At 51.4% G+C, this 11,345-nt stretch overlaps 1 protein-coding gene across 1 annotated transcript; it reads left to right on the top strand.

Moving 5' to 3' along the window:
• The first annotated feature begins 2,349 nt into the window (after nt 1-2,349).
• On the top strand, nt 2,350-11,141 carry Aen (apoptosis enhancing nuclease). Its single transcript, XM_005357737.3, has 4 exons — nt 2,350-2,406; nt 5,320-5,899; nt 8,637-8,837; nt 9,762-11,141. The coding sequence occupies exons 2-4, from the start codon at nt 5,384-5,386 to the stop codon at nt 9,951-9,953; spliced, it is 909 nt and encodes a 302-aa protein (XP_005357794.1). The 5' UTR covers nt 2,350-2,406; nt 5,320-5,383; the 3' UTR covers nt 9,954-11,141.
• The last annotated feature ends 204 nt before the right edge of the window (nt 11,142-11,345 follow it).

Here is an 11,345-nt window from a genome sequence, read left to right as displayed (position 1 = left end):
TGCTTCCTGATTGAAAGGATGAAGAGGGAGGGGTTCCTAGAGGTGGGACTTGAGGCAGAGCCCAACTCACAAAGTTTCTGTTCTGAAAAAGCCCCAATCCTTTTGGACAGAGAACAGATGTTTTCACTCTAGGTTTGGGAAAGTGAACGTAGAGGCTTCCCTTGGGAAGTGAGGATGGGTCCTGACATCCACAGTCAAAACAACTGTCCCGAATGTCTGGAACCTCCATTTCTTTTGTTTGCTAATATTTCTGTCATAAGCAAGTAGTCACAAAGGATGCACAGAAATATTGACATCTTAAAAACAGTTTTTAGGCCAGCATGATCGCTCAGCCGGTAAATGAGCTTGAGCTTGCTGGCATCCTTGACAACCCGAGTTCAACACCCAGGACCCTCATGATAGAAGGAGACCTAAACGCACACACATGCGAACACACACTGTAAAATACAAGTGTTGGAGATAGAGCAGGTTGGTAGAGTGCTTGCGTACAGGAAGTTATGGGTCCCACCCCCAGCATCTTACACCTGAGTGTGGCAGTACATGCTTATAATTTTAGCACTTGGAAGGTGGAGATAAATTCAACATCGACTGGGCAATGAATGGTGATGCACATTTTTAATTCCAGCACTCCAGAGACAGAGACAGGTGGATCCCCATGAGTTCGAGGCCAGCCTGGTCTACAGAGGGAGTTCCAGAACAGGCTCTAAAGCTATAGAGAAACCCTGTCTTGAAACACAAAAACAACAAAAAAGTTCAAGGTCATCCATGGCTATGGAGCAAGTTGGAGGCCAACCTGGGCTACATGAGACTCTTAAAAATACAGGTTGGTGAGATGGTTCAAGAGGTAAAGGTGCTTGCTGCAGGAGTTGGGTCCCCAGAACCCACCTGGAGGAGGAGAGAACCAACTCCCGCAGGTTGTCTTCTGACCTCCACACCCACTCCGTGGCATGTTCATACCTACATAGACACAGAATAAATGTATTGAAAACAAAAGGCAAAATATTTTCCCAAATCAACAAAACCCAACATTGGCATGTAAGTGCAAACAAACCTCCATAGTATAGCCATTTTGATTTTAACTTTGCCAGTTGTTTTTTTCTTTTTGTTTTGTTTTTGAGAAGACTCCCTTGTAACCCAGGTGTTTTTCAACTTGCTATGTAGCCCAGGATGACCTTGTACCCCTCAGCCTTTGCTCTCGCCTCCCAAGTGTTGGGGTAACAGGCATGTACCACCACTACCCAGTTTTTTATCTTTAGAGACAGTGCCTCCGTCTGTAGGCAGAGCTGACTTTCATGTTCATCACATCCTCAATTTTTAGAAGCACATGAAAAGACTCTTGGAAAGGTAAGCTGGGTGTGGGGGCAAGCGATTCGAATCCTAACACTGGGATGTGGGAGGCAAGAGGATCAGAAGTCCAAATTTATTCTCGGCTACACAGAAAATGCGGGGACATTAAATCAACTTGATGCAAGGGGGAAAAGAAAATGTGGGGGCAGCCTGAGCTACATGAGACCCTGTCTCAAAAAAATCAAATCAAATAAATATTGAAGTTGAAATATAGATAAATGAATTGGAAAATCAGTACAGAAGAAGCAAGCTGATTTTTCAAGTTTATCATATACTGTATATTATTATTAAAGTATTTTTTTTAAAAAAAGGATTTTACTTACAATGTATACAATGTTTTGTCTGTATATATATGCCTGCAGGCCAGAAGAGGGCGCCAGATCTCATTAAAGATAGTTGTGAGCCACCTTGTGGTTGCTGTGAACTGAACTCAGGACTTCTGAAAGAGCAGTCTATTTTATTACATTATTTTATATTTTATTTTGGGGTGGGGGGGCTCAAGCCAGGGTTTCTCTGTGTAGCCCTGGCTGTTCTCGAACTAGGTCTGTAGACCAGGCTGTCCTGGAATTCACAGAGATCCACCTGCCTCTGCCTCCCGAGTGCTGGGATAAAGGCGTGCGCCACCACCACCCTGCGTACACTGTTAATATTTCACCGGATTCTCAGAACCCAGAGGCGGGACGGGCTGCAGGTCCCCCTAGGCAGACGTGGGTGTGCTGCGTGTGTCACTAGATCTTAAAAGGCTGAATATCACTGGGCATCCGATCAGAAACCGGACGCCTTCCCGGGCGTCACTGGCAAAGAGCGCATGTGTCATTTGGTCTCTTGCAAACCTCCGAACACCGCCCTCTCCCCGCACAAGCCACGCCCCATCTATAGCTCCTCCCCTTCTGGTCTAGCACGCCCACTTAGAAAGACCAATCAGAAGAGGCCTTAGGCGGGCGCTACGGCCCAGGGAACCAATAGACAGACAGCAGAAGCAGGGCTTGTCCGGGCAAGTAGCCGGCTCTGCCGGCAGGGATTCCACGTGTAGGCCGGGAAACGCGGCCGGGTCTTCAGGTAAGCTGGGGGTCGGCCGTGGGGGATCCCGGGCCGCCGGTTCCTGTCACCAGTCGCCTGCTGCTCTCAGGGCCGTGCGGAGCGGTGTGCAGCCAGGCCGGCGGCGTGCGGCCGGCCTCACGCGATCCCGGCCTGGCTTGGGGGCTGTGGGCCTGCGGAGGGGGCGGTGCTGGCGAGGAGCGTAAACCGGACGGCACAACGTCTGGGGAGCACGGGGCTCTCCTCGCACTTTTTCTTTTACTTTTATTTTTTCCTTGGTCTGGTAAGCTTTTGGATAGCACCGGGAATCTTATTGCACCAGACTTTCCCAAATCGGGGTGATTGATTATCAGTATCGTGACCTGAGGATAGGGTCTTGGGTCCTGTACCTAACCTTTGCCTTCTACCTATTTCAAACTCGCGGTTAGTGGTTAAGGGACAGTGACTTCCCGAGGTCGTCTGGTTAGTTCGTGCTAGAACAGGGTCTCGACCGGCCCTCTGATAGACATCTGGTCTACCAGCAGGCAGGTGGCCCTTAGACTTTGCAGGTCCTTGGGAGCCGTCTCATCTGGAGTCCTTTAGGACCAGGGACCGTCACCGGAAAGCCGAGTGCCTACCTTATTGACTCTTACCAGAGTTAAGGTGGGAAAACTTGGTGCGTGCCCTTGCCGACAGGGCTGTGGCCTCTACTTCACTCCAGCTAAATTGAGCTCCATGCAGGGGCTGCCAGCCGTAGAAGTGGGTTCCCTTGGTAATTGTTGGTTCCGACATCTCCATAGGGCCAGAGACGGTAGGAAATGACTGCTCTCTTATCTCATCAAATACAAGGCCACACAGACCCTAATTTTAGCTTCTTTCAAACCTTGCCAGCAGGGAAAGTCTGTCCTCCCCCAAAGTCCATGATCAGCAGGGTCAGCGCAGGTCTTGTAGGCCGGTTTTCCTCCCACTGCTGTGCCAAGGCAAATTGAGATGCAGTTAAGTTTGTGCATAGGAGGGAGTTGCTGACAACCTCTTTTGCAAAGACGGGTGCTCTTTTGGAGACCGGAGGAGAAGGCTGAGAGCAGGTGAGTCAGCAAGAGTCACTGAGTCTCCCCCTGGCTAAGTGGGTCAGTACTCCTCACACAGATGCTGGCATCAGCAAACACAGCGCTCCCCTCCGCTTTGTCTTCCTACGCCTGTGCCACTCCTACCCAGGCTCCCAGTCTGACCTCATCCTCCAGTGAGGTAGCTGTGACATCCCCTAAAGCCCTCCTGTGACTCCTTCTTGTCTTACTGAGCTCAGCCTGTGTCCCTTGAAGTGGCTCACCGTGCCCATCCACCTGTCTCCATGCCCCCTGCTACCTCGCTGCTCATAGGCTGCACCCGATTCTTGACTCTCTCTCCCCCGGCTCTTGGCTTTGTGTCTGCCTGTCACTTCTCTTTTCTGAGCAGCCCCTCCCTCTCTGGGCTGCCTGGGAAATCCATCTGCAATCCCGCAGCATCCCCTCTAATTGCCAGGCTCTCCATAACTCTGTGCTTCTTCCTGTTTGGGTGGCTGCCTAGCTTCTCAGTTTCCCTTCCCGTCCTTCCCTTTGCTCTGTGGTTCCAAGGATGTTGAGCTCTGTGGTACCCCCAGACCAGACAACTGGGAGACCTAGCTTGGGCTTCTGAAGATAGTCTTCCTTCAGAGAAGGAGAGCGGACACAGGAGGGCTCTGCAGCTTGCTGCCATGAGGGACCCATGAGGAAGACCACCTGTTTCTTTGTTCCCCTGATAGACAGTTAACGTCCTAGATCAGTGCTACTGGTCCAGTTACTGGTCCAGCTGGGTGTCTCGGGCCTCCCTCACTTGACCAACAGACACCAGGCTGAGTACACCAGCCTGGGTAAGGGTGGTTCGTGGAAGGATCACAAAGGTCAGTGGCAAAAGATGAAGTGGTACAGAGGAAGCTGTAATCCATCTTATACTTTATAGTGTGACCTGGTGACCTCAGGTGGCCCCTCTGCCCGAGCACCAGGTTATTCCTCTTGACAAGCCTTCATTCTTGGTGTCTCTGCTACCCCCTCCCTCTTCCCCGTGGGGTTACTGTTTCCCTTGTACACGGAAGTGACTTCTAGGAACCATCCGCAGGTCCTTAGTCTTGTTTCGCCTTCTCGTGCTTCTAACCAGCTCTCAGCACACCGTCAGCTGCATCTCTGTGTCTCCGGGCAGACCAGGCTTCTCGGCCCAGCATCCAGCACAGTTGGGTCCCCAGAGAACCTCCTGGCTACTCTGGGAGATGCAGGGTTTCCAGAGCTGCAGCTGGGTCAGCAGGCCTTGGAGGGGTGTCTGTTGGGAGTGGCAGCTAGTCCAGATGGAGGCAGCTCTGGCCTAATGATAGCTGACTGCCCAGTGTAGGACAGAGAATCGGCCTCGCTGGAGAAGGGGCAGAGAGCTAGTTATGGAGCCTTACTGTATGTGGGGTGTATGTATGCCAGCCCCGGGGGCGGGGGGTGGGGGGAGGGCACAGCAGTTTATAGAGACCTAGGTTAAGCCTTGCTCTGTAAATTTCAGCTTTGGGGATTTCAGATGAGTGACATTAGCTGGAATTGGTCGCTGTAACCTTTGCTTTCCTGTAGCTATCCTAACAGTCTGGTAAGCTACCGCTTTTTTGGAGGCGAGCTTCAGCGTGGACTCTGGATTCCTAACAGCCTTTAACCAAGTTCCTCAGCTCCCAGGCCTCATTTCTCTTGTGCAAAATAAGGGCGATGGTACTTGGTGATATCAGTGGGAGGTGGAATGACTCCACGTGGCATTTGCAGAAGGCATGTATGGTATGTGCGGTGTTCACGTGCAGTTCTTAGTAAAGGTGTCTGAGTTTCCATCAGGTGCTTGAGCTGCAAATACCACAAGATGAGAGGCAGTGTGGCCTGGCGTCCTCCTCCCAGCCCCTCTACCTATGTGATCTCTCTCCAGCCTATTGCCCCGTCGGAAGATAGCCTCCAGGGCTCCTCTTGCCTCTAGCTGTGAGCTGCCTGGCATGGTGTTGGGAGAAGCCCCTGAGTCTGCTCAGTGTCCATCCCTCACTGGCTTGAATACCAAGGATGTGGTTTGGAAAAGGCACAAGAGGAGAAGCCGGCAGCACCAGCGGTTCATGGCCCGCAAAGCCTTGCTACAGGAGCAGGAGCTGTCAAACATGGCCCCAGGATCCTGCCCTCCGCCCTCCCCATCACAGACATCAGCAGACACAGAGGCTTTGGGCAGCAGAAGGCAGCGTCCCAAGGCCAGGCCTAGCAGCAAAAGGCCTATTCCTAGAGAAGCCCCAGGACCTGGGCCCAGCAAGTGTGTCGCCATTGACTGTGAGATGGTGGGGACAGGCCCCCATGGGCGTGTGAGTGAGCTGGCCCGCTGCTCTGTGGTGAGTTACCACGGTGATGTTCTCTACGACAAGTACGTCCGGCCTGAGATGCCCATTGTGGACTACCGTACCCGCTGGAGCGGCATCACCCGCCAGCACATGCGCAAGGCCATCCCCTTCCAGGTGGCCCAGAAAGAGGTGAGGGCTCTGGGGTCTTGTTCCACCAGAATGACAGGTTGGGGAGTGAAGCCCTTATTTAAGTCGCCACCGGGGAGCGTGGGACCCTGCAAAATCACTTCAGCAAACACCCAGTTCCTTTTCCAGAGACTGGGTTGTTAAAATGCAGGTGCTGCCTCTGCAGGGCTGCCAGGCGAGGCAGGGAGCAGCTGCTAGGAAGGCTTTGGGACAGGGAAAGGCACAACAACTCACAAAATGTTTGGAGGCCGTAAAATTTCCCTACAGTCCGGTCTCATTCAAGAGCCACTGTTTTTGCCCATCTCCTTATGACTTCTCAATGCTTGGGAAAATGATTACTAGTCGGGGGGATCCCACTAATATACTAGGAATCTGAAAGGCACGTGACCTCAGGAACCGTTAAAGCCTTGTCAGTAGACTGGGATCCTTGCCCCAGGGTCGTTTAAGAAGATTGTTCCCATATGTCTCTAGGGCTCTGATATGGTTGTCTAAAAATCATAGCTAAGATGGGCATAGTGACACACGCCTTTAATCCTAGCTCTAGAGAGGCAGAGGCAGGCTGACCTCTTTGAGTTCAAGGCCAGCTTGGTCTATGAAGTGAGTTCTAGGACAGCTAGAGCTATACAGAGAAATCCTGTATTAAAAAAAAAAACAACAACAACAAAAGAAAATTATACTAAGCAAGCTTGTCCCATAAATAAGCCACAGGGTTAATTAATCAACAGAACCATGCCTAGAATTATATTAATAGTTGATACGATTATATGCAAATATATTATAAATAATACATATATTAATGTATTAAAGATGTATTTATAAGGCACAACACTCAAAAGACTTGGTGCTGCCACAGAAACGAAGTGAGACCTAAAAACTACAGTTGTGCCTATGGTTAGGAAATGCAGGGGACACCAGTAATGAGACCCATGACTAGGAAAGGCCTGAAGCTTGCTGTGGCAGCAGGGGCGGGAGGAGGCTGGGGCTGTGGGACGTCGGGGTGGAGGTCCTGAGTCTGACACTCTGTTAGACTGCCATGGCTCAGCACCAGGCAAGCAGACAGTTGCTGGCAGATGTTTGAGATTTGTAGTGCTATGTGCTCTTGGTTCTACTCAGCTGGCAGCAGCTCTCTGCAGTCATGCAGTGTTTCTTCAGGGGTAAAATTATGCAGAAATAAAGGTGAAATTACACTCTCAGGTTGTACCCTGTCACAGTTGTATTGGAACAAAACTACTTTTTATTGGGATTAGGACGGTTTGGGAAATACTGATAAACCTCATCTTGTGACCTTTGTCACAGTGTACCGACTACTTTTGTTAGCTTGACATAAGCAAAGTCATTTGGGAAGCATGAACTGAAATTGAGAAAATGCCCCCACCAGATTGGCCTGTGAGCAAGCCTGTGCTACATTTTCTTGATTGATGATTTTCTGTGGGAGGGCCCAGCCCACTGTGGGCAGTGCTACCCCTGGGCTTGTGGTCCTGGGTGTATAAGAAAGCAAGCTGAGCAAGCCAGTAAGCGGCACGCCTCCATGGCCTCTGCAGCAGCTCCTGCCATTGAGTTCCTTCCTGTCCTGACCTCCCTCAGTGGTGGATTGCGGTATGGAACTGAAAGATGAATAAACCCTTTCCTTCCCAAGTTGTTTTGGTGTTTTATCACAGCAGTAGAAACCCTATTAATGTAAGTTAGATTTGTTCCATGATGCCCTAAGCATTGCTTTGGAAAGACTTGATCATGACTAGAAGCAGCAGGAACGTAAGTCCATGTGAGCCCTCCAACTCTGATCCCTGCCGTCCAGGTTTGTGAGATCCTCAGATCCACTTGGGAGATAGGTTTGATCTCCGTCCCACTTGAAGAGGCTGGGGGTGATCCCAACCAAAATCCTAAATGTGTCTTACTCATCTGCCACAAAAACTGGGTCCCATGCTAACAGGGGTAGGCTGTGGAAGGCTAACAGCTGATGATGGGAGTTAGCAAGCCTTTAGCCCTGTTTCCCTGAGTGTGAGGAAGGCAGGGAGGAACAGAATGTGCCCAAACAGAGCTGCAGAGCAGGTTTAGAGGGTACGGAGGAGGAGCCAGTGCCCACAGGAGCAAGGAACAAGGGCTTCTGTTTAACTGTGTATCTGCCAGGGCCGGGCGCGGTTCTTTTGGTTTCATTCAACAGGTCTTTATTGTTCCGAAAATAAGTTGGCTGGGAGGCTGAGGTAGGAGGATTGATGTTGTAGCTTGGACTGCTGAGCCTTGTCTCCAAAGGACTGGCCCAACCAACAAAAGCAAGTCAGTAAATGCTGTGCTCCCATGAGCAGCATTGGTCAAGCCAAAAGGAGCTAACTGCAGGGGTGGTGTTGGGGTGACTAGATCATCCCAAGAGCTAACTGTGAAAGCCAGATCCATACTTAGAAAGTGTAGATAGCTTAAAAGAAGGACCAGGGCTCCTTCCTAGGTTAATGAGAATCATGGGAGCCCCTGCCAGTGGAAGCCGCTGGGATCTCTCGACTTGACGACTTGAAAGCTGGCTCACATCCATGGCTTCCTTTGACCCTCAAAACTGTCCCCTGGAATGCTGGGATAGTATCCCTTTTGCTAAGGTACATTGGTATTCAAACTTGGGGCATCACGGTCAACTTGGGCGCCTAGACTCTCCCCCCCTCACTGCTGCCTTCCTGTAGAGGGGTCCATGCCCAGTGCTAAGGGAGCTCAGGCGTATCTCCTTCCTGACAAGGGCTGCCTCCTCTCCTCACAGATCCTCAAGCTCTTGAGGGGCAAGGTGGTGGTGGGACATGCTCTGCACAATGACTTCCAGGCCCTCAAGTATGTTCATCCTCGGAGCCAGACCCGGGATACCACTTACGTCCCAAACCTGCTCAGTCATCCCAGCTCCCACACCCGAGCTCGGGTCTCCCTTAAGGATCTGGCCCTGCACCTGCTCCACAAGAAGATCCAGGTATGTGGTGCCTAATCTCTTGGGAGAGGGGTGGCTCATCTGACTGTCATAACTGCTAAACTGGGGATAGGGCTGTGGACCATCGCTTACATACAAGCCACACCGGTGTAGCCCCTTCCTTTCCTGTGTGAATTCCCTAGTGATTATCGGGTTTTTCTAGGCTCATCGGGTTTTTCTAGGCTCATCTCTTTAAGTCTTAGCCCACCTGACTCCTGGCTATATCCTGTATAGCCTATATCCCATGTGTTCTGACTCACACTTAGATCAAGGGGCCTGTGACTCTGTTGGGTTTTGATATCCATCTTTTAACTTAATGAGCAGGATTTTTTTTTAATGTGTATTGGTGTTTGACCTGCATGTGACTCTCTATGCCCCACATGCGTGGCTTGCTTTTGGGGGCTAGAAGAGGGCATCAGATCCTCTGGGACTGGAGTTATCGACAGTTGTGAGCTGCCATATAGGTGCTAGGAATTGAGCCTTGGTTCTAGGGATGAGCAGCCAGTGTTCTTATAGCCACTGTGCATGCTCTCCAGCCCCAACATAAAGGGAGGGTTGTTTTGGTTCATGGTTTACCTGGTCCATGTACTAAGGCAGAACCTCATGGTGGTGGGAGCATGTGCAGTTATATACCCTACAGTGACTAGGAAACAGAGGAGTAGAGACAGAATACTCTCAAGTTCGTTCTCTGGTGATCTGTTTCCTTAAGCTAAGACCCACCTCAGAGTTTCTAATGTCTTTCAGAATAGAACCGTCAGCTGGGGAACAAGCCCACAGCACAGGAGCCTTTGGGATATAGTTCGTTTCTAAATCGTAATAGCCTCCATCCTGGGATGTGTGCTCTTGGCCCTTAGAAGCTGGCTTCGCTTTTGCGTTATGGTCAGGCCCATTTCAGCACCTAGTGATGTCTTCTGCTCCTGTCCACAGGTAGGATATCAGGGACACTCGTCTGTGGAAGATGCCATGACAGCCATGGAGCTCTACAAGCTAGTAGAGGTGCAGTGGGAACAGCAAGAGGCCGACAATGCCAAGGCCCAACCCGAGGATGGGGCACCCGACAGCAGCACTGACGTAGAGCAATACATGGAGGACCAGTACTGGCCTGACGAGCTGGCCTAGAGCACCAGTGGAGACATGAGGGAGTGAGAGGATGGGGCCTGCGGGTGGCGGATGGGGCAGGAAGCCGGGAGAGGTCCCTCTAGGCAGACCTGGGAGACGGGGTCAGGGCACTCTGTCCACATGTGGGTTCACAGCACCTGGTATCTAAGGGATACTCCCTGTGGTTCTACAAAGGACACTAGCTTTGTAGTGCCCAGGAAGTACAGGGAAAGTGCCACAGGACTGTCCAAGGCTGTCCCTGGCTCCCTGAGCCAAGTCTGGGCTCACTGCTCTGCTGTTCTGGCATACAGTGTCTCCCTGGGGGTGCTGCGTGCTGTGGGTGTCCTGGAGCTCCCTCTTCCCCTCTGGCAGGGTGAAGTTCCGCTGCTCTTGCCACCTCTCCTCTACAGATATGTCTAGGATAATAGTAACTTAAATAGTTAAGAAAGCCCTTTAAAGAAGACACCCGTTCCCTGTCCCTGACTTTCTTAGATGTCCTATGTCCTAAGGGTAACATTAGGGGACTGGTAAGCAAGGGTTCAGATCACACCATTCCCCGACAAAGCCTCATCGTTAGGCAAGCCTGTGGCATCCCGTTGAGCCTGTTTTCCCCTGTAAAGCGGGGGAGCGCGATAGAACCTACCTCATGGGTATTGAGGTGCTTTGTGTGCGTCCTCGTGCTGAAAGAAAATGGTCTCTATTCCAGCCACTGCCTGGCTTCCCAGCCACCGTGGCCCAGGCAGGATTCTGGCTTGGCTTTTCCAGCAGGTGAGGTGGAGCCAGGGCCCGGGCACTGCAGGAGAGTTTAGAGTTGTCTGCAGGTCTTGCTTCATAGCAGCATCCTGCCCGCTGTAGTATTTGGGGAAGTGACAACAGTGACACGGTCAGAAAGGAAGAGACACTACCGAGACCACACTTGACTGCTGTCAGCCAAGGCCCTGATTGCACAAAACCTTAGTCATGGATTGTTTGCTGCCAGCTCCTCCCTGCCAGGGGAAGAGAGGGAGCTGACCCAGTCATCACCACTTCTGGCCTGGCGCCAGGGGCAAGCTCTGGTTTCCTTAAAAAGCAGCAACTTGTGCCAACCTCACTGCTGGGTGAATCTTGATGGCTTCATTTGCAGGTTGAAGGGTGGTGGGATGGATGGCCTTTGTACCGGGAGGAGCCTCCTTTCTCGTGTAGGATCATTAATGCGGGAATAAAACTCGACTGGACAAGTGGCTGAAGTGGTCCTCTCTAAGAGTCAGGCTGGGCGGAAGAGGGGTTGGCTGAGGGGTGGGGAGGGCTAGAGCCCCGAGTTTTGCCAGGTGCCTGTCTTAAGGTGGCATCTTTCAGAAGGGTACACGTTAGATCTAAAGCAGCTTCCGGCTTCCTTTTGGAGTTGCCCTGTTACACAGCACATGATCTAATTTG

This window comes from Microtus ochrogaster, chromosome 22, assembly GCF_000317375.1.
Source record: "Microtus ochrogaster isolate Prairie Vole_2 chromosome 22, MicOch1.0, whole genome shotgun sequence".
NCBI lineage: Eukaryota > Metazoa > Chordata > Mammalia > Rodentia > Cricetidae > Microtus > Microtus ochrogaster.
The sequence above is the reverse complement of the archived record's forward strand: the minus strand, read 5'-3'. Positions and strand labels throughout refer to the sequence as shown.

Bases quoted from the DNA above. Each gene is read 5' to 3' on its own strand.
- Aen (XM_005357737.3), top strand. From the start codon at position 5,384: ATGGTGTTGGGAGAAGCCCCTGAGTCTGCTCAGTGTCCATCCCTCACT. The intron at 5,900-8,636 runs GTGAGGGCTCTG...CTCTCCTCACAG, and splicing joins TCCAGGTGGCCCAGAAAGAG to ATCCTCAAGCTCTTGAGGGG. The intron at 8,838-9,761 runs GTATGTGGTGCC...TCCTGTCCACAG, and splicing joins TGCTCCACAAGAAGATCCAG to GTAGGATATCAGGGACACTC.